At 42.1% G+C, this 23,449-nt stretch overlaps 1 protein-coding gene across 5 annotated transcripts in view; it reads left to right on the top strand.

Moving 5' to 3' along the window:
- Positions 1-23,449, top strand: part of SLC4A4 (solute carrier family 4 member 4) — a 230,640-nt gene that overhangs the window by 167,788 nt on the left and 39,403 nt on the right. For all 5 annotated transcript variants that reach the window (XM_032186495.1, XM_032186498.1, XM_032186494.1 and 2 more), the window contains exons 8-13: positions 2,566-2,723; positions 11,801-11,888; positions 13,295-13,449; positions 13,914-14,027; positions 15,543-15,717; positions 20,730-20,863. In XM_032186495.1, coding sequence (XP_032042386.1) covers positions 2,566-2,723; positions 11,801-11,888; positions 13,295-13,449; positions 13,914-14,027; positions 15,543-15,717; positions 20,730-20,863 — 824 coding nt within the window. The remainder of the gene's footprint in view (positions 1-2,565; positions 2,724-11,800; positions 11,889-13,294; positions 13,450-13,913; positions 14,028-15,542; positions 15,718-20,729; positions 20,864-23,449) is intronic.

Raw genomic sequence — 23,449 nt, 5'->3', positions numbered from 1 at the left:
AGAATCTCTCTTTTTTTCCTAGATGATTTTGATCTTATACTTTGCTCATTCCTTTACCATTCTTTAAAAAGGGTAACCTGAGCCTTTTGGGATAAACAGCTGATCAGAGCAAGCCTGCTAACTGGTTTTGTTCCTTATCCCTAGGTGAGCATTTTACAGAATAGTTAGAGATCTTTAATCTTTTATCCTTGTGCTGCATGCAGCTCAGCAGCACACAGTGCCTTGCACAGCCCTATGTCACTCTCAAATTTAATCATAGCCCAGAAATTACGAATTTCAAAGCATCAGCAAGTTGCTCTGTCTGTATATTCAACCATGACTCTTCCTGGAAAATGAGAGGACAAACTAGTCATGAGGGGAAAGCTTCTGGTGAGGGTGGTGAAGGTTGTTTTGAGACGTCTTGCTTTGATGGCCTGGGAGAGGGGGGTGTATCTCTACCACTTAAGGTGCTTGGGGGAAAGCCCCCAAGGTGCTGCCTTAGAAAAGTAGGGCAGAGGAACAACATCCCCTCCTGCTGCTTAGCCTCTGACCATTCTTCTGGCAGCTCTGCCTTTGTCCCAGGTACGGTGGATGCTGTCTGAGGCAGTGGATGCTGTCGTCTCATTGAGGGAGGACAGTTGCTTGCTTTTTCACCCCACAGACAATTCCTGGCTCAGCAAAGTCTTGTCAAATTGTACAGAGAAGCTTTCAATTAACGAGCACCAGATTTCCTTGTCAGATTTTCCTGAGTGTGTCCCTAAAAGTTGTATGTCTGAACATTTTGTCATTTGCTCGTTATTCCAAGGGATACATTATCCAGTAGTGAATAATTGACAGCATCAGTTTAAAGTTACAAGGATTCTGTTGGGGAATTACCATATGCCTCATTTTTTTCCTTGTGCATTTAAGGTTTTTTAGCTTATAAATATTAAAACTGTCACTCAGCATGTACTTTGGGAGTTATAAGAGCTTGTGGAGCCAAATTGTGTTGTGAGCTGCTGTGAACTGTAGGTAGCTCTGCTGAAGTAGGTTTCTTCACTTTGCCAGTGGGCCACACTGATTTTTCAACAGTTCATGCAGAGTGGTATGTGGGTACTCCAGATATTAACAGTTCTTTTTCTTCTGGGCAAGGCTCTTGAAAACTCTCACTAGCAGAAAGGTGTTATGAGGTAGAGGAAAGAGTGGGATCAGGTCAGGAGTTGCTGTGGCAGGATAAAATAGTAGCTGCAGTAACTTGATCGTGAAGCGATGGATGCTCAGCTGATGGTGGAAACCTAAGAGGCCTTATTAGTTGCATGGTGATTACTAACCTTTCAGTGTTTGGGGTTTATATGTATTTGAGTTTTGTGCACACAAGAACCTTCCTTCTCATTTCTCCCACACTCATCTTGGCTATTCCAGCCAGGCCTGGTGCTTTTCTTTCCCTCTGAAACCCCCTCCGATTTCCCTCTTCTTCATGGATGCCCCTCCTCACTTCATTTCTTCCCAAGGCTTTCTCTTCCTTTCAGATCTTTGGGGGGCTGAGGGATGTAGCAGCCATCCAGCATTGCCTGTTAAGAATAAGGAGAAAAGGCTTTCTCCTGCACAGGGGTCAGCAGTTTGTTTTCCCCCGTCCCCCTTCTGCCATGCACTGCTCTGGCTGCTGAAACCTGTGGTGAGGGCTCAGGGCTCAGGTGGTGACGTGGGAAGCAGTAAGGAGCCAGTCTCTCACCAGGACAGTCACTGAGACTGTTAGCATAGTTTCAAAACCAGCATGCCTTCTACTTTTGCCCAGTGACTCTTCATGTACTGGCCTGCACAGGCAATGGGAACAGCAGCTTTGGAAAACCTAAAGAAAAATATTAGATTAGGGCAGAAGCCACAGACATAGGAAACTTGCTTCTAAAAGCCTGCACTAGGCTTAGTCTTTCACTTGGAACTTGAAAAGACATGTACACCACGAAATGCATGTGCCCAGCTCCTGGCATGGTCTGCTGGAAGGACATCCATCCTTCAGGGTTTGTTTTCCTCAGGCCAGTCATTTCTGTAGCAGCAACCGCAGATCCTGAAGTTGCACTTTCACTCCTACAGAGTGCATGCCCTTCCCTGGCGTCCAGATGGCCAGGCAGCAAGTTGATGCAGTACTTCTTCCTGAAGCTCTGCCCACATCTAGTCATCTTGTTCAGTGCTGCACACCTTTTTCTCCCCAAGCTAACACCATTTCAGATCCAGAAATGGTAACAATAGCTCCAGGAGGTCTGATCTTCTCAGTGCTGGCTTGGATCCAAGCACCAATAGCAGGATTGCTCTTCTGGTGGCTATTTTCTTAGCAGGAATATTCAACTTTCTAAAGGGTAGCATGAATACAAGGGTGGTCATCGACTTCTCTGGTCTGGCTTCTGCTTAATATGTATAATTGGGAGAGGTCTACAGTAAGTAGCAGTGCATTCGTCTCTGTCTTACTTACTGACACTTACTGGCCAAAAATAGGTTCAGATCCTATGACCAAGAAGGAAATGTGGCTGAACTGGGTAAATTTTATTGTACGTTTCTGTTTGCATGGCTAACAACATTCATTCTATTTTTCGTTCTCTTTTACCGATGCAGTTGAAGAATAAATTCATGAAGAAATTGCCCCGTGATGCTGAGGCCTCCAATGTGCTGGTTGGGGAGGTAGACTTCCTGGACAGTCCTTTCATTGCCTTCGTCCGGCTGCAGCAGGCAGTTATGTTGGGTGCTCTGACTGAAGTCCCCGTACCTACCCGGTAAGAGAATTCTGCCCCTAGCAGTGCTCATGAATTAGAAATTGCATTTGCACCTTTTAAAATAATAGCACCAGGCCAAAAGAAGACCTTCTCCATTGGTTTGCATCATATGACTTGCATAATGGTCATACATTTTTTCAGGATTATTGGTTTTTAAAGTAGCAAAACCTTACTACAGCTGCCTAATAATTTTCAGGTCCGAAATTTGGTTGTAACATGAAAGCTGTGAAATGCACAAACGCTATGCAAACACATTAATTTAACAACTTAATGGTAAAGGACACTACCAACATGAAATGTGACTACTGGATTTTTTCTACCCCTCATGACTCTTGCCACACACACATATTACACATACCTCAAATTCCTTCTGCATGCTTTTGCAGTGCATATTTTTCTTCTTAAAAATTCACATTAGATGAAAGGATGCAGTTCTGGCCCTGCTGGGGGGAAAAAAGTCAGATAAACTGAGGGAGAAATTCTTTCTGTGATTGTCACACCAGATGTTTCTTTGTATTTCACAATGGCTGAGAAAAGAAATGTTGTGCAAATATTTATTGTGACTCATGTTGCAAATTAATCTGTAGTGTCACAAATACAAATATGTTGTATGTTTGTATGTATTTGAATTAAATTCATACACTTGTCATATTATACACACAGTAGGTAAGAACTGTTAAACTGATTAGCCTGAAAAGGTAAGGAAATGAACTAAGCACAGACCATGGCGGTGTTTCAGGGAGGACAGAGGCTGCACTGGACAGACTGCAGGTGCCCTGCAGTATCCTGTTCCATCTCTGCACGGGTCTCTGTGGTGCCTTGTTACTTGATGCTGCTGTGTGGATGCTGTTAACGCTGCACACCTGGGCTCTGGCGTGCTTTCAGTATCAAGTGACAAAGGATTTACTTTGCATTTTACTTGTAATTACAGAATTCACGCTGCACCTTTCGTATCAGTAATGTGCAAAATACATATTTTATATGAGCAGTTTTAAGAGCTTTCAATACAGAGTGAAAATTCTATTTTGAATAATGTCTAGAGGGTGAGAGGCTATATGGATTAATACCCTGTGAGAATGGGCATGTTAACGCTACAGAGGCGCATCACTAGGGCCTTACTGGCATGAACCACAGCCATCATATGGAATGAAAGTTAAATGGATGTTACAATCTGTACCTTATTTTAATATATAAAACAAAGGAGAAAGGCAGTCTAGTTTTGCTATTTAATTGCCTTCTAGTAAAGCAGCAGTGTTTGTATCTCCTGGAATCTGTTTAAGTATCTCTTTAGAAGAACCATGTCACCATCTGTTTGCACACACTGGGTATTCTTTCAGCAGTATAGGGAAATCAAAGTGCCCTAATTTTGTAAACGGTAATTCTTCGTTCCTCAGTATTACTGAGCTCTGTATGCTTCAGTATTTCAATTTCTCTGTCTAATCCACTAGCTCCTTTTTTTTATATACATCTCAAAATGCTTTTCAGCAGAGGTAAAATCAGGTATTGTTTGTTTTGGTAGTGGGAGCCAGGAAGTTAGATCTAGGATTGTTCAATGACCTCATTACTCAGTAGCATTAATCAAGACAAGATGTCCTTCCATGCCAGCATTTTTTTTCCAGGAAATAATATTATCCATTTGCTGTCCTCCAAACCAAATGTTAGCCCTAATCAAAGTAGGGAAGCTCATTAGATTGCTTTTGTGAGTAATGAAGAGCCATTTGCAATGGCTGCATCCTGTGAAATTCAATCAAGGAAATCCCATAAGGGCCCAGACTAGTTATGATGGAGTGTCTCCTTGCTCAGCCCTTAGTTTCAGCCATCTTACACAGTGGGCATTTCTGCTGAAGACGTGCACTTAACAACCCACAGAGTCCGCAAGATGCTTAGCTGGAGCCTTCAGTGTTCTTCACTCCTGTCCCTCAGGATTTCTTCTTTTATTTTGTTAAATTATCAAGTTCCTGGTAAAATTATCAAAACCATGCCAGTGAAGTTAGGCCATACACAACCACGTGGGGAGGGGGATGGTTCTAAATAAATGTGAGCTAGTGTTTCAGTGCTCTGGCTTTCTATAGAGAAGTGTTGTGATGCAGGTTTACCGAGTAACTGCAATGTGAGGTGCATCAATCTGTCTCCAGAAAGCTGGTCCCTTTCATGTAGGGACCTCTGTAGTGTTCAACACCCAGGTTTCAGCTCTCAGCTTTGGGAATCCTGATTTGTAATACAGAGGGGAGGCTGCATTTGCATAGCCATCTAATTCTGCCTTCCCAGGCCGTGAAATGCATTGCTGGAGGGGTGCTTGCACAGCCGTTCAGTTCATGTTTCTGGTGTGCTATGTTAAGAAATCTCATCCTTTTTAGCGACTACAGATGTACTGGATATTTCACAGGAGCCAGCAAAGTGCCCTGCCCTAAAGATGTTACAGTCACAGAGCTTGTTGGATCAATGGCAGAGGGATCACGAGCGCCCTCCTGAGAAAGTGAAAGCAGGCAAGACGGGAGAAATCGTTTCCAGTAATATCATCATGTCACAGGGCTTTCAGAAGTACACGAAGCCATCTTGATGCTTTACTTTTCACAGTGCTAACCTAGCAGGGTTTGCAGGGAGAGGGCAGCAACATCTGATTATCAAGCTGCAACCATTAGCTGGACATGTACGAAATTGCCATAATCTTTTGATGTAGAAGCAAATATGACACTAAGCCCTGCAGAGCTGAAAGGCTCGTGGTATCTATAGTCCCTGCCCTGGTTTGGTTTATTCATATTGACCTAGTGCTGTAGAACAGAAAAGGATTATTGTGTGTGTATAAGGTAGATATTATTCATCATGTAGACTTCCAGTTAAATAGGTTACTTATTTCTGCTTTTTTTTTTTTTTTTTTTTTTTCTCCACGCATTCCTTGGCTTGGATTTTTCTTCTAAGCTACAAAATTTTGGACACTTTATAAAAATAAAATTCCCTTCGTAGATATAGCTCTCCCCTAGATAAATTATATATATATATGTTTCCCTGCACACTTCCTTGCTAACTATTTTAAGTATTTCCTTTACTTAAAAGTAAATTTTTACTTAAAAGAAACCAGCTAGACCTGATGAAATCTCCAGGAAAAGTTTCTATGCAGTATAATTTCATACAAGCTTGGTAATAAAAATCAGGGAACTTAATTTGGTGTAGAGAACTTCCAGCCTTTTGCTCTGTCATCTTTTCTTGTTACCACTCAGACTGAAAATTATTTATGGATTTCGGTCTTCTCCTGTCAATTTTAATTCCCCAGTGCTGTGAACTCCTTATTTCGGTGAGCATTTAGTTACTGTACTTGCCCCGTTGCTTTGGTGTGGCTGCCTCTCCTCCTGACAATGCACCAGATGTAGCTTTTTATTTTCATAAAACAGATGTACAATTATGTGTTTAGGTCTGTTCCATTAATGTAATGATGATGGGGAAAAAAGATAAAGAATGAGCAAGGGAAAGATTTTTTGGAGATAAGCTGTACAGACTTGCATAAGTCTAATATGTAGTGCTGGGAAATTGCTTGTGTCTACAAGTCTCAAATGAAATGAAGTAACTTGCCCAAGGTCACTCAGAAAGCATGTGGCAGAACCAGGAGTCATGCTCTTCTCTGTTGCTTCCTAACTTGAGCTTTGAATTGCAAGGGCATCTCTTCTTTCGGTAGGCAACAATGAAGCGTGTGTCTTGTTCCTTAACTGCAGCCCTGAAATTGTTTTCAGGGCTGTGTCCTTTAGGAGCCATTCCAACAGAAAGACTTGCTTTTGGACATCAGAGCTCTGGCAACAAATGAATTTTGTCTGTATTCATATGTTGGACACCATGTGAGATGCCTGCAATGTTGGTACGTTGCCCAGAACTTGAAGGAGCAGCTGTGTGAAAATTGAAGAAGGACCAAACACTTCACCTCCTTCTCTCCTTACTGTAATTCTAAGGAGTGGTCCCTTCATGACAGAGGTCCAAGCCTTGGGTTCTGATGGAGAACCCAAAGGGTTCCACCAGAGAACCCCTTGTTCTGGGGTTCATGGGGTTGTTCTTTCAGCCCTTGAGTCCATCAACATATATTGTGATCAGGAACACTGGGTGACTTGCAGGCATCTCACGTGGTGTCCAACAACAGGAGGACATCAACAAAAGCATCTTCTACAGGACCTTACAGAGTTTGCTTTATGTAGGTGCCTTTAGCACTTACAGAATTGCAGTTCAGATCTGGGAAATAGTCAGGGGTGAGTAGGCTGAATCTGAATCTTGTTTTATTTGTTCATCCTTTTCTGTGCCTGTGTGAGGGACCTTGTCTTCTGTACTGGCGATCAGCTTGTAAAGAGACCATGGGGAAGTTGACCGGGCCCTGGGGCAGTTTTCACTACAGCTCCTACCCCATATTGGCGTTTGTTAAAGTCATGGACATGACAGATTTTTAAAAATATCTCAAATGGAAAACATTAATGCTGCACTGACTTTAGAGCCTGTCTGTGTTGTACTCATTCCTCACCTCCTAAGTGTGATTCATGTGATTTCATGGACATTTCTAGCCAATTTTCTCACAAGTGCACTGCTTAAGACTTTGTAGTCTCCTTCAGCAATCTGGATTGCAATTCCACCCTGCAGTCTCTCGAGTCATCTTCTGCCAGGATCCAGAAGCGTTCTGATCAGGTGGCCCACAGTGTTCTGTTACTGGGCTTGTGCAGTGCTGCTGCAAAACTTTGTTAAGGCCTTTTCAGTGTGTGGGTTCTGTGTACAGTGCAGTGGCAGGTGCCCATTTGTCTGCTTGGATCGAAGTTACTCATCTGTAAAAATTAATTTATTCTTGTTGGTTTTGGTGGCATCAGCCACGTGATGAAGAGGTTAATCAGACGCAGTCGGTGGTCATCATCTGCTTAAGGGGGAAAAGTGTCCAAAGTGACAGGAGGAAGAGTGCTTCAGGTAAAAAAGAATAATAAATTAGAGTTTCTGACTCACTCTCAGCTTGGAAGCAAAGGAGTGCTGTGTATTGTACAAAGTTCAATACAATGCATCCTGGGTGAGGACTATCAGCCCTTTCTGTAAGCTGTTGCCCAGGGCATTTGGAAGAAACATTGAGTTTTATTACAACTTCAGAGAGACTGTGAGCTAAGTGATAGATGGTGAAATCTCATGTTTTCTGCATTGAAACATCCTTAGAAATGTTAAGTATCAGAAATGAACGTTTGATAACTCAGCATGTGTTGTGTGAAGCAGAGAGTAATTCCGTGTTGGCTTCAACCCAACAGACAGAGAATGCCACAACTCCCAGGGAGGGCTTTTTTAGCTGGACAAACTCTTAAGTAAATGCTATTAAATACATGCAAACATAATCCAGTCCTCACCACTAAAGTACATTAATGTGTTTGTATTTGTGTGTATGCGTGTGCACATGCATATTTGGTGCTTTAAAAAGTCTTGTTCTACAAGCTGAATCAGTCAGGATGAAGAATTTAGAAAGTCTCATGAACAGGCTGTTTTAAAGAACATTTAGTAAGTGCAGGAGCATTCAGGTGCTTCTGTTGTGCATTGGAAGAGAGCCAGGTGATGTAATTATTTCAGGAGATGGTTATGAAAATGTCTTATTCCTTGGAAATCGAGGAGAATGACAAGCAGCAACCTCTGAAGTTATGAACTTTTTTTAAAGTTAATGTATTTTGGATAATTTGCATCCCAGAGTTTAAATGTCTTGGCTGAGGAACGATTTCTCTTTAATTTTGTTTTATAACAGCCCTTGAAATGCAGGGAAAGTTCCAGGAGGTAAGAGGAGAGCAAAGGACATGACCTAGGTGTGCATGGGTTAGTCACCTCTGGGTGACCCTTGAGTAAAACTCTTGAAATCCTCGTGCAGAACTTGATTAGGAAGTGTTACAGTTAGTAATGCCAATGAATATGTATTTATGGATCCTGGCATACTAATTTCTTTTATAGGACTGTAGATTTTTAATAGAAGATATTTGTTTGCATATCATATGCTTTATAAAACAATTGACTTAGTGCATTATGATGTTTATATATATATATATATTTATATATACATTATAAATATATATATAATTATAATTGCAAATGTATAAATTTAGAGTTGTATTTATAAAACATGGTCTGAGAGCCACGTTTTTCTAGATGATGCTGTAGGTAAAAGGCTGAGGCCACACCTGGGTACAGCTGACGTTTCTGTCAGTGCTGGAACCACTGAAACCTGGTTTCCAAGAGATACATACATGTACTGTGTCCTTTCACACCACCATGCAACAATCCCAACTTTCCCCTACTGTCCTGCCATTTCCCAAGATTCCCATATTTGTCTACTCGTTTTTTAATTCCTGAAGCCCACTAACTCAGTGCTGCTAAACTGCCAGTGGGGTAGGACAGGCCAAGTGCCAGACCAGGTTCTGAGCTATCTATGTGCTGGTCAGCCACAGGCTAGCAGAGTAGAAAAGTAAGGTCAGGCCTTGAATTTCTCTCACTGACAGTGCCTGTTTGGGTCTCCTTCCCTTTGCAGCCACAGGCTCTCCCAACGCTTGTAGAAACATGATTATGTTTGGTATCTCTGGGCCTGTGTCAAGTTGGCCACTGGGGTCAGAAAGATGGATGGACGGTGTGAACACCCAACTTAATTTTCCTGAATGTTCCTGAGTAGCGATAGTTATTTCATCTCTATGTTCACACTGACAAAACTGCCAGCTCTTGGACGATTTCTCTGAGGAAGACATTGATACATTACAGAAGGTTCACAGAAGAACTGTTAAGTGACTAGAGAGAGGAGAAAAGCCTCAAATTACTTACCCTAAACGACAGATGGCTCAGAGTGAATGGATCAATGGGGGGGATATTAAAAAAAATTAATTATTAAGGGTTATTCAATCTAGCTGTAAGAGCCAACTGAAATAGACGACTGGAATTGGAAGCTAATGCTTCAACTGGAAGTATTCAAAGTGGAAGTAATGCAAAGGGTTTTAGATGAGATAACTTACCAAAGGTTATGATGTGTTTATTTTCCATTACTGATTGAAAGGTATGGCTGTACTTGGAAAAACACTTAATTCAGGAAGCTTTAGAGGTGTTTTGAGCAGCTATTAGTATTTCTGTTTGAAACACAGCCTTACAGAGTTTTCTGAAAATTGCCCCAGTAATTTCCATCCTTTGCTAAATTAGGTGAAATGGAAAAGTTGGTCTCCTGCCCTGTAGTTTCTTTTGTTGCTAATTGCAAGGGTGAGTCGACGTGCGAGTGAGAGAGACTCTTATCTCAAGGTCACTAGTTAGATTTCAGCTCAGGATGCACACGTAAAATGACACCATCCGACCAGCATGACAGTCCCCACTGAATTCCCACAGGCCACTGAATGGTGGCAGTAGCGTGAGATTGCCAACAGCAGTAACAGAGCTTTCTTAACAAGCCAGTTGGCAAAGAGATGAGCATAAAGACAGATGTTTTTTCATCACATAGCCATGAAGCAATTCTTTTTCTGGAACGAATCTGAACAGGAGATCTGTAGGAAGCTTGTGTTTCTACAGCCAAGGTGTAGGTGTACAGCATTCCTGTAGGTGTTGTGTGAGTAAATAGTTGCCAGCCTGGATATTGTTGCTGTCCAAAGAGATGATGTAAGAAATTAGCTCCCGCTATTTTGTACATATGGGCAACCCTTCTTATGGTACCTACAGCAGGAACCCACACCTCAAAAATTAGGTTGCCTCCTTAAGAATTAAGCCGTGACTGCAAAGCTACCAGATGGTCTTACGGGTCTCTGGTAAGTATTGTATGCTGTGAGCAGAAATTCAAGGCATACAAGTTGGGCTTAATTATTTATAGCTAAAGCCCTATTTAGAATTAATGTTTTTCCTTCACATGTGGGTAGCTACTGTAGGTGCTGAACCACACAGCGATCTTGGTTCCAGCAGAGCACTAATAAGCAGAGTGCTATCTGATAGCTCTGGGAATTAAGAGAGGTGTTTCTGAGTAGTTTATGGTAAGCAGTGTGGACAGTTGGCAGCATCTTACCTCTGCTTTTCTCTATGCTGTCTTGAATGCTTACTTCTGTACCCGGAGCTGTGCTGCCCTGCTTCTTCTGTCCCTTGTGCAGAGAGAATGTTGGGTCAGGGTGGAGCTGTGCAGAGCAAACAATCCTTAGGTCGTCTTCTGTCCTCTCCTGGCTGTTTGGCAGCAGTTACATTGCTGCTACTGTCACTTCAATGAAACTGGAATAGCAACAGGGAAATATTTACTGCAGTTATGTATGCAATGATTGAACAGCTACGAGTAGCTGGTAATATACGAGCAAATCAATCAGTGGAGGTGGATAGGCTTTCTGTGATGCACAGAGCATGAGGTCTGATGCACTGTGCTGGAGCAGCATCTTGTGCATAGTTCATTTCTGGGTACTGGGCATTGGACAACCTCCTTCCTTCCTCCTGTGTATTTGTTGCTGGATGTTTTTGTGTAGGGCTGCCACAGCATTTGACCAAAGTGGTCTCAAGGTTAATTTTACAGCTTTTGGGGAGGAAAACTCTGGGTGGCATCTTGCTCACTAGAGCAAGTCTGATTGGGATGCAGGGTGTAACTTGTACTCCAAGATGGCTGAAGCGGAACATAGTATTACACAGAGAAAAATAAATGCACTGGATGAGAAATCTGAACAAGTCCTGTGCTCAGTGCCTCCTGTGGATATTGGGGTTGCTGAACTCCCATGGACTTAAAGGGAGATGACAACTCTGAAAGCTACCATATGGTGTAAACAATATAGTAAATTCTTCCCTGTGTTTGATGGAGATTGAAATACAGAAATTTCACAAGGAGTAGCTAACATGGTTATCATCTGGGTTCAGACAGATAGTGTCTAGGGTGCTCTTCCCTCACTAACCTCTGTGGCTGCCCAGAGCAGTGAGGATCTTACCTTTCACATCAGTCAGATTCATGAACCACTGGCAGCTTCTGGGTCTCTCTAACAAGGGGCAAAACTTTTTTTTTCTTTCTTTTTTTTTTTTTAAAAGTTGAATTTACATGTAGGTACTGTATAAGGAGTAAGTGATACATTTTTCTATCCTAAATGGGAACAATTGTTATGTTTTGTCAGATTTCTCTTCATTCTACTGGGACCTAAGGGCAAAGCAAAATCCTATCATGAGATTGGCCGAGCCATTGCCACCCTGATGTCTGATGAGGTAAGTGCCTTTGCAACCAGATCTCTGAATGTCCAACTGAACCATCCCATCCCATCCCATCCCCTGCTGAAATTGGTTCTCCTGGATATCACCTCACTTGTACTAATGACACCTTTTCCTCCTGCATAGCCGACTGGAGCAAGCCTGTGGGTGGGCTGCACGTAAAGCTGAAATACCCAGATGTCACTTACAGTTCCATCTGTTTACATAACTATTTAATTTGCCTTCATGATTTTATAAAAGCATAACTATAGGAACTTTTTGTCCATCGTGCTTATTTTCCTGCTAGTGCTCGTTCTTTTAAATAGATTTTGAATTAATCTATGGACTTGCGTTGTGGTATGCATCTTGTGTCACATTTTACAATCACAGTAACCCACAGCTGCACTCTAGGTAATTACTGCAGAAATGTTTACACCCAGGATATATCATTCTGTGTTGCACTGTATCCCAGAGCACTTCTTAATTCATGCAGTGCTTATATATTAGCCACGAGTAGCTAGCAATTATTTGTTAATCACATACCTCAATAAGATGACTGTGCCTTCCATATGCATTTACAACTTTTTTTCTTCCAGTGTCTTTTAGGCTCTGTGAATCTGTGGCTGATTTACATTATGTTTGTTTCTTGCTATCTCCCAGTCTTCTGCTTCTGTACAGTTCACTTAGCTAGTGCTCGCCTGGTCCCAGCTCTTTTGTTTTCTGTCATCATGCCCCCAGTGTTTGGAGCAATGATCTAGTTTCCAAAGTTCTCTCTTACCCGACCATTGACTCTTGATTTTTAAGTCTTATTGCATGTGCTGATCTTCCTTCCCTCCAAGCAGTCCAAAAGATTTCTGTAAAATTCAGCATCAGTGCTCTTTTTTTCTCTCTTTTCTCATTCTCTTTTCTAATACTAATACAAGGCCTTTCAGTAAAGCTAGGTTTTATGTCTTTGTTTTTACTTTGGAGTAAATATTGTCATCATTTCTATTTCACAGATTAAAAACCAAACCTTTTTTTTTTTTTTTTTGATAGGCTGACATAGAAGACAGCAACAAAAATTGTCATTGTTAAAGTGTATTTTCAAAGTATAATTGGCACTTCTTATTTATTGGAAAAATCTTTTTTTGAATGAAGGAAGTAGGTAATTGCTTTGGTACCATTTCTGACAAAGGTTAAAAATGCACAGTTTGCTAAAAATCAGAAATGCTAAAGAAAAGAATCTTTGTCATTGCACAACTAAAGAAAGGGCTTTCCTGAGGTTCATACACCCTTGTGACAAGTGTCCTGATACATTTTCTAGAGGTTTTTGAGACTTAATGAGTTTTTTTTTTTTCATAGAGTAAAACTCAGTAGCTGCCTATGGAGTCTGGGCTGCAGAAGCCACAAAGCTTTGCTACATGGAGTCTTTCCTTTCCTTACAGGTGTTCCATGACATTGCCTATAAAGCCAAGGACCGGCAGGACCTGATTGCTGGCATCGATGAGTTTCTGGATGAAGTCATTGTGCTCCCCCCTGGGGAATGGGATCCAGCCATTAGGATAGAGCCCCCCAAGTCTCTTCCATCTTCAGATAAAAGGTACCGGCAGGAGACGGGCAGGGTTATCTCTGTGATGAAGGACAGCACGTCTCACTTCTGAAAAGCTGACAAGAAGACAAGCTGCACTGGGTTATCAAGTAACTGCACTGTGACCTGTGTCCGTGCCTCCTTCTCTAGAAAGCACTGGAGATATTTTAAGGTCTTTCTTAATAAAGTGGAGAAGGTTGTTCTTGCAGTTCTGGACCCTTTTGGGTGATGGTGCAGGGACATGATGATATACATGATATAATGAGTATCCAGGTACTCTGGGGGTTCTGCTTGCCCTTTCTAACATGCTATGTTCCATTCGGGCTGCCAGTAGGCCAGCTTGCAAGTCCCCTTCATATCACACGGCTTCAGGAAAGGCTGTCTAACTCTTGGCTGGCAGAACTCTATCTGTATTCTGTTTTGTGGAGCCATCAGGCAATGCGCTGAGCCTCAGCTTGGCTTGTGTTCTTGCTTAGGAAAAACATGTACTCTGGTGGAGAAAATCTGCAGATGAATGGAGACACGCCTCATGACGGAGGACACGGCGGTGGGGGCCATGGGGACTGTGAAGAATTGCAGCGAACTGGCAGGTCAGTAACCCCGCTCAGTGTGATGGAGCTGGTGTGATCCATCCACAGTGGCAATGTTCACCTTTCAGAAAAGTTTCATCTTTTCAACTATGCACGCCAGAATACTGTTTGAATTTACACAGGTTGAGCTGTCACCCCCCAGAATACCCAGAAAATGTGGTTTTGAGTGCCCAATTTGAGACAGAATGGTTTTGAAATCCAGCCCTGAAAAATTATGAAGCATCTTAAATAAGGCACTCAAAAATGAAAGAAGGTACTTGCTGGCTATTGAGAGTCGGTGTGCCTGTGAAGTTAGACAAAGCCGTGAGGGATGGAAATGTGGCAGGTACAGCTCCATTTTGCATTCAGATTGCTGGAAGTGCTTTAGCCAGAAGCAGTGAAGTCGTCTTTTCCAGACATTCCTGTTACAGTGCAATTGAATAGATGAAGGCTTTTATAGGATAGAAATACATAAGGTAACAGAGCCTGAGGCCTTCCTCTCTGCTTTACTGCTCTGTTTCTATGCCACATAAAAGTCCACTGGAGTGGGAGTGCAGGTGGCTGTAAAACAGCACACTCAGCACTTCAGGGGCAATTTATTTTGTTGCTATTGTGACCTCCCTCCCATGCTATATTTTTTGAGGTTTTAGCAGAATATCTAAATTCTAGTGGAAAAATCTGAAAGTCTGAATTTATACAGTAGCGCATACAAGGCAGTTAGTAAGTCCTGGTTCCGGGTCAGAATGTAATAGGTGCTTACCCATCCCATAGCTCTGCGTAGTGTCTGACCAGTCCTGCAGCGATGCTGGTGCAGGGTTTTCTGGTTGGTGTATAGCCCAGGAGACAGCTGAATTGCGGTGTGTCAAAAACCTGTGAGTTAGTGTTGGTGGTGAACTGTATGCAAGGGAACAAGAGGCAAAACAAAAACAATTCTCATGTTCGTAGAATCAGAGCTATATGGAGTTCCTAAGAGTTAAATACTGTCCTGTCTAGATTGTAAAAAAATAATAATAAAAAATAAAGAATCTGGAAGTGCAGCTCTTTTGCTGTCCAAGATGATTTCACTTAGTTGCATTTTTACTCCCAGTTCTTTTTCTGGTTAATAGGTTGAAGCATTTTTTCCATTTAGCAGATTGTTTGGCTCACCCAACCATTGTGTCTGCCATGTGGAGAAATTTAGGCAAGGGTTTAGACTAGAGTTAATATATTTTATTACATCAACCAATACAATTGTAAAAAAACAGACCAGCTTCCTGAACTGCAAACTTTTGTGGTCTGTTTAAGCAGAAGTATAACTTGTGTTTCTGAAATTTGTCTCTTTCCAGCAGCATCACGTGGTCAAGATGCTATCTTTCTTTAAAACCTTATCTCAGTGATATCCCTGGATCATCGCCACTGTGATAAGACTATTATGTAATATGATGACCTCACTCCTTTCAGATCATCCTTCACTTCTGGCAGTGTTTCTCATTATTTATCTTTGTGACTTTCACCGTAAAACATTTTACACAAGTCTCCTCTTGCTTGTCTTTTCAGATTCTGTGGTGGCTTAATCAAAGACATAAAGAGGAAAGCACCGTTCTTCGCCAGTGACTTCTACGATGCTTTAAATATCCAATCCCTTTCAGCCATTCTTTTCATTTACCTGGCCACAGTGACCAATGCTATCACTTTTGGAGGACTGCTTGGTGATGCTACAGAAAACATGCAGGTTAGCAGCAGCTATCAGAAGCAACAAATCAGAGCTGACTTGTCGTACTATCTACGGTCAGAACTGACTTCTGGGTACAATTAACAGAGGTATCACGTACTTCCACTGAAAGCTGGCTTTCGTTCTCTGCTGTTGGATGTCTGTCCTTTGAAAAATTGTACAAAGTTACCTTAAATGGTGTTTGAAAGATGGCCAAGCAACAGAGAATTTAGCATCCTTGCTCCTTCTATATAGAGAAGATCTTTGGATCTACTCTCTGTGTTTTGTCTTGGTTGTACTGTTTCAGTCAAATTAAGTTTACTAAGTCTGATTCAGACTTTCCATGTCATCAGAGCATAGCGCTGTATTCTCTGCATGATTCTTGCAATCTCTGGACTTCTGCCTCTCTGGTAGAAAGGAAACACTAAGATTCATAGGAAAGCAGTGAATTAGGTGATGTGCTAGCAGAAAAAAATGCAAGTTCTTAAGAAATACAAATTCTGTGATAATGGAAAATCAGATTCTGGGAAGCATATTGCATATCTGGAGACCAAATGGATCAGTGCTAACAACAAAAGTAGGGGCTTCAAGGCATGGCTCAGTTTTACGTGAACTCTAAAGGAAGGGATTTAGTTTTAGCACTGCTCTAGATTGTGTTTGACAGAGCAGAATTATGCTCTGAGAGAGTGCTTTAGTAGTCCCTTTTTTTTTTTTTTATGAGGAAGAAAATGTAAGAGCTTTTATTTAGACAGTTCAATGCAGCCGTGTTTGAATGTCCTAACAATAATCAAGCTTGTAGCAAGTGACTGAATTATTCATTTATGCAAATTTAATTTAAACAAACATAGAAAAGGGGGCATCTATCCAGACCTCTCAACTTCCTTATCATAAATTACTGGCTAGAGGAAGAGTCAGTGGCTGGCGGAGTGCCAAACATCCTCTCCCCATACAAATACGGTTTTCCACTTCCAAAACTCAGCTACTCAGCAGTTGTGTGAACAGATGCATGATGCACGCCCTTAAAAAGAGATAATAGCACATGGAAGTAGAGAATGAAAAAGCCTCCAGGACCCACCATAGATCATCACTCTTCTATCATAGAGCAGCAGGGGAATGTCTGCCTGCTCTGTAGCTGTACATGGTACAATATTTAAAATAGGGAGAGGAAAGGGAAATGCTACCTGATTCAAATTTAGTGCACATAATCATGTACTTGTGCTAAAAAGTCCTTCTTGATCCCTTTGTATCCAGTAAATGTTTACTGTCAAGTTGGAAAATATTTTTGTCACTGGAACGGACAGTATAGTTTCTTAATGCTTACAGACAAAAAACAACCCTCAAGAAATTATTATTAAAAAAGCACTCTTTGTTTCAAGAACTTGGAAATGTGTCATTCGTCTTACAAATGGTAAAACCACTTTCCTTGGGAGAATTTCTGCTGCCAGGTTCCACATTAGAAAATGGGGAAGGAAAACAGAGATAAAACAAGGTAGGCCTCCAGGAGAAGAGCTGGCAATCCCTGGGCTCTGGGGGGACCCCTCTGCTGTCTTCTACTTGCCAGGGATTGATGCATAAAGGTTTTTTGCTTACACGTCTCTTCTGCTGGGGTGAAGTTCTTCCAAGAACCTCATAAACCTTCTCGATGTGATTATATCTTGAGTACGCGACCTTCCTCTGATTTGTTCTGGCAGTCAATCTGTTGAACATGACAGTTTTGTTTCACCAAAATATTTTTGGGACTGAGCTGTATAAGAGGGGAGATGCAATGTGGGAGAAAGGTGAAAGAGAAAACACTGCATTTGGTTCAGTTTGGTTCATAGTTTTCTCTGCAGTAGATAAAACCCAGCACAAATTTCCCCACTGCTGAGAGACAAAAAAAAAGCAGGTCCCTAGAAAGACAAAAGCTGCAGGAACAGCCTGTTTTGAGCTCAGTGATTTATTCTCCATGTGAAAAGGGAAACCATTGATGCTTTGCAGTTAAAAATATCACTTTGGTAACAGGGAAGTTCTGGAGCAAATATAAACACAGCGTAGCCGTTTATGACAAAAATTCCAGGAGAAGCAGAAAGAAAACACAGAAGTCCTGCTGAATGTTTTGTCCCTTGCTTCTCAGATGTGTGTTCTCAGTGAGGAGGGATTAGCCTCTCAGATATTTCTCTCCAGGCGTAGCAGCTTGCAGAGATAAAATTGGCCTGTTCATACGTTTTGGGGCCCTGTTTAATTCAGTCTTTCTAAAACTTCTCTGCTGAACCTGTTCCTCATAGTTGCAGAAATGTTGAAAGCTTCCACAGACTCACAGCAATCCTATGGAAGCGACTTGAAATTGTTCAGAGAAACTGGGGGTATTTCATTTTGCTGATGGTCCAAGGTTTAGAGAAGTCCGGGCCCAACTGGCTTTTCTTTGGCCATCTCCATTCAACAAGCCTTTATTCACCACCCTTGTTTGAAAAGGAGTTGGGTTTCCTTGGCTGCTGTGGGAGTCTGGAAAGGTCTTTGGCTGCTGGTTTTAAGCAGAAGAGTAAAATCGTGTGTTCTTTATGCTCAAATGCTCCTGTAATGTCAATCTGAGTGAAATGTCCCAAGCTACCCAGTTCAAGTTGCTCCTCCAGGGAGCTGCTCAGTGGGATCAGAGTCCGGGTTCATATCAAGTGTTCTTCAAACCATTTTGTATTTCTGCAGTGGAAGAAGTTAGTTCAGAAGTGTGCTTTTCTGCAAGGCATCCAGCGGAGTGAGCTGCACTGAATCTTCACAGCCAAAAATGCAAGGCAGGGAAAGTAATGCAGGAGCAAGACCTGGCCCTCACAGGAGGCTCCAGCATTTTGAAGAGACAAAGAGAGAGCTCTTTGTCACAGGCCATCTTCCCCGGGATGTTTTCACATTGGCAGAGCTTCATTGACTACTAGTTTACATCAGCTTCTACGTCTGAGCAGCAGCCTGTAAAATTTTTCCTCCCAAACATTTTGTCTTCATAGAACACAGTAATTTTGAGACTGCCACGTTTGTGCTTCTTGTTTCTTGTAAACAGTTATGTGACCACCCCTGGATCAGGCGCTCCAATTGCCTGGGCTATGGTGTCTGTCCTGGAGAGCCTGACATGGCCAACGTTTCTTTAAAAGCTCACTTCAGAGTTTTATGTTTCTGAGAAAAGACACTATTCTTAGCTGCAGACATGTGGAAGAATGCAGGGGAAAAGAGATTCCAGATGCACTGGCCGTGAGGGCCCTCTGTGAGTAATGCAGAAGGAGCGAAGGGGGATCAGCTGCACGAATGCCATTCCTTTTGCTGAGAGCAATTGTCTCAGCCTCACAAGTCCCCCAAAGGCAACAAGCAAATGCTTGTAGGCTCTCGTCTCTACACCCTGTTTAAAAAAAAAAAAAAAAAAGTGCAATCTTTGTACGGTAGTACAGCAAGCAGATCTCCCTTGCTCTGACCCCTGCAAGGACATGGCTGTTATGATGGGCTTTACCAATAGCAGTTAGGAATGGAAAAGACCAAGAATGGCACCTCCTGCCAAGGCAAGGTTGTTTGCGTCCACTCTACTCACATCTGTAGTTTTCTTAGATTGATAGGTGACTGAAGCGTGGCAGAAACCAGACTGCTTTTAAATTTTCCTGCCATTTGCTTCTCTGCACAGCTGCCTTACTGGTGCTTTCATTAGCCAGCAATAGTGCTTACCTGGTTGCTGATATGTTGAGATCAGGTTTGTGGCCAGAAAAATACTTCCTGATGGCTTCATAGAAAGTTCTGCTAGTAATTCAGTAGATAAAATTTTTCTGCTCTACATAGTGACATCCTGGTTTGACATGTGATGGTATGAATATACTTCTTTCACTGTAAACAGAAAGTTGGGTCTTTCCAAGAAACAGAGCCACAAAACTTAAATTCTTTGCGTTACCACTGATAAGTCAGAAAAACTGCAGCCCCAACCCTGCAGTCTGTCATGGATGGAGAGAAGGATCAGCAATCTCTAATTGCTGGCTGCGTAGCACGTGCAGGATTCAGGCTGCTGATTCAGACACAACCGCAGTGAGGCATTTAAGTCTATGCTGAAATCTGCCCCTGGTTGTTGGGTAACTGCTCTCAGTAAGGGTGACAAACACAGCCTAAATAAAGAGTCTAGGTTCAGTTTTCAGTTGAAGAGCACTTAACGCTAGCGCTTAAATGCTAGATGTATCTTGCAGATTAGTTTGCAGAAGAGCAAATGAGGTTAGGTCCATCTATTTTTGCCTTTTTTGTTAAATGATGGATGCTCTGTCAATAATCATGTTACTGGCAAGAAAATACGACATTTATATTGTACCCGCAGCTTGCATTTTAAAAATAGATATTGCCCAGCTATAGTTTAGATGAAAATCCAAGAACACATCAAGCACGCTCATTTATCATTCCCCAGTGAAGCTGTTTTGCCACACGTGCCAAAGGTAATTGCAGAGTCCATTATACATGGAATTTATTACTTGCTGGTGATATCTGATGAACTTGGGTCTCAACACGTGACTACTGGATGAAGTAGCCTTGTTTGGTTCGTGTCTCACTTACTAGAAAAACTATTTGAAAGAGAGGCATCTTGTTCATTTAGGTGTATCTGTTCTTTTGGAGGAAGGAAATAAAAAGCCCTCTGATGTTCTGGAGGGCACCAGCACTGCTCTTTAGCCATGCTCTGCCCCATCTGAGCCATGTGTGCCTTTACTGTCAAAGATGCAGGAGATCTTTAGTGAGTTCTCATATCCTTTTAAGTGCTCTTTGAAAGCACTTTATTTCCTTTATCAAAGATAAAATATAGTGTTATTAAACTCCGGGCCTCAGAAATAACTACGGGGGTTGGCGGTAATCCTGGGTAAGTGTGAACTGTTGAGATGAATGCCTCTTTTTGTGTGGCTACGGGAGAAGACTAAGGATGGTCTTCCCTTAGTCTTGGACATAGCAGCATACAGCACACTGCAAGTCACTGCTGGAACGACTGATTTTCTTGCAGCAGTGCTAACGGAAAGGGTTATTCAGTAGAACTAACATCTCCACTATGTCTACCACAGGGTGTGTTGGAGAGCTTTCTGGGCACAGCAGTCACCGGAGCGATATTTTGCCTTTTTGCTGGTCAGCCGCTCACAATTTTGAGCAGCACGGGACCTGTCCTTGTCTTTGAACGGCTTCTCTTTAACTTCAGCAAGTAAGTGAAAGGTTGAAGGGCGGGCGGGAGGAGGGGAGTAGTGTCTCACACTAATAAAATACTAGTTAGGGAACAAGATGGCTTGTGGTGGGGAAGGAGGGGGGTTAGTGCATGAAGTGAAACATCGCTTTGTTCCTTGTTGAGACTGTACTGCTGTCGTGTCTAAGATTTTCACAGGCACGTGTACCACCGAGCACTGCCCAGTGAGAGCAAAGAAAGCAATTCCAGCCCTCAGGGATTTCCCTAACAGGATCCCTGAGGTCACCAGGTTACCAAAAACTTGTCCTTAAATTAGTATTCGTTTGAAGTAATTGCTATAACTAATAAAAGTACCTATGATATAAACAGCTACACAACTCTGTACCCAGAATTCCTAGGTGGAGTTGTGCTGCATTAAATGCTTCTGTTTGTTTTTTTTTTTTTTTGTCTTTTAACTAGCATAAAGCAGTTCTGCTCCCTCCCAACAGCGTTAGCACATATGCTGTGCTAAGGGGAAGCCTGTTCTATTAGGCGTTCTCATTTGTTATTTCCATATCTGCAATGCTGGGAAAATATAATGAGAATCCCTAATGACATCAGCATATTCATTGATAACTTTACTTGTAGGACTACTGATATTGTGGAGGGTGTTTAGAAAATAGATAACATTGGGTTATACAGAAAATACTCCAGATCTCATGGCCCACTTTTCACCCATCAGGGAGAGTTCACAACACCGCAAATACTTGTATTGCAGGACAAAAAATCAAAGGCTTTTGGATTGGTGTTGCTGAGCTTTCTTTCAAAAGCAGTCACCCATTATGTGGAACAGATCTTTTGCCAATTGTAGTTATTTTTAGAAAATGGCTATTGAATTACTATGATAAACATGGCTGCAGGTTGCAATAAGGCAGGAGGTACGCTACAGAACTGGCTCTTTAATCTCCTTCTTCATTGCACATGGGCTATGTGGGTACTTATTCAGATAATTGAGCAGATGCAATATGACCGTGCTTTTCCTATGAAAGCCCTACACATCAGAAAAGTCTTCTGAGGTACAGAGCTTCTGGAAGGCAGACAGTATTTTTACACGTGATCCCACTTCATCTGGTTCCTAAACTCCATTGATAATGCCTGTGGCAGCATAAGCTGTGTCTGCAAATGTTCTGCAACTCGGGGTGCAATGGGCACAGTCTGATTCTTGCGCCACACTGTCAAAGCTAGTGCTATTTTAATCGGTATTATTGGGTTTGAAGAGCCCATTCTGGCTTCATTAGAGCCATATTTATACCAACACAGGCAGAGGTTCATCTTGGAGTCAAGGATGCCAGGGAGAGACTTCTTGTACCTTAAAACAGTGTGCTGTCTCCTCCTGCCTGGCTCTGGGACTGCCCTTGTCCTTGGCACTGTCTGCACAGTCATGTCCTGTTTGTGTCTGGTTTGCAGGTCTGCCCAGGTGCTGCACCTGGAAGAAAAAAAAAAAGCAAGATGGAAAAAAACTTCCTGTGGCTTTGGGAGGGAGGAGGTGGTTATTTTTAACTAGAGGAGGAGGAGGTGGTGGTTATAAAAGCTATTGTCCTAACAACCTGCTGGAGCAGAAGGGCAGGATTTTTTTGAGGGACTCTTTCTCAAGGAAATTTTCACAAGGAAATTGGAATCAAGTACTGTGATTTTCAATAATGCATTTGTGGTTGTTCATATTCACAACACCCTGTTTCCTGCTGGGAGCAAAATGAGAAAGTTCTCCCATCTACTGATTCATTTAAAGAGTGTGTGTACAGATACCTAAGAAAGCCTCTCTTGAATGACAGCAAGCATTCCCAAAAGCAATTCAGAATACATCACGATCAGGTCTTCATTACTAGCACAGTGCAGTTCTGTATTGTCCTATTCTGCAGATCCCATCCTATTTCTCTGCTCTCCTCCCCCCATTTGGGGTAGTAAATCAAACATTAAAACTCTGCTGTGAAGAATTTCGTTGGCAATATATAATAAAACACTTAAATTTGAATTTAAACTCAATTTGCTGCTGATTGAATTAAAGAACGGAGGACTTAGGTTACTTTAGGTTATGAAATGTCCTGTGCATTTTCATTTGCTTTGTAAGTTTCAGAAGCGCTGTGGGAGTTTCAGGGGTAAACACAAAATAGTTCAAAACTTTCAAGTTTCTTGAATAGGGTGCAGTCAGGACAATATCTGGGCTTCTGCCACCCATCTTCTTCACACTTGTCAGATGCACAACGGTTACTTCTCTCTAAGACACCAAGTCTGGATATTTCAGAGAGCTGTCGCTGGGATCTTTTTTTCCCTTTCTCTTTTTCTAAATGATCACTCTATTTCTTGCTTGCTCCTTACTCCTCTTTCCAGGTCAGGCTCTGTGTGAGAAGGCTGCAGCCCTCTCTAAGATTTTTGTCTACAATAAGGAGAAAACATTGCAGAGACTTGTTTTGAATGCAGATGCCCGACACTGTCTTAGCCTACATGACATTGACCCAGGACCCTCACAGAAATGCGCAGTAGCAAGTCTTTACCTGGGACCTTGCCTAGTCTTCAGCATCTTCTCCAATTTTACAGTTACAAGGTTGTAGTTTCCCCTGTTTAGGTGTA

This window comes from Aythya fuligula, chromosome 4 (assembly GCF_009819795.1).
Source record: "Aythya fuligula isolate bAytFul2 chromosome 4, bAytFul2.pri, whole genome shotgun sequence".
NCBI lineage: Eukaryota > Metazoa > Chordata > Aves > Anseriformes > Anatidae > Aythya > Aythya fuligula.
Note: the sequence above shows the minus strand (reverse complement) of the source record. Positions and strands in the feature narration are given on the sequence as shown.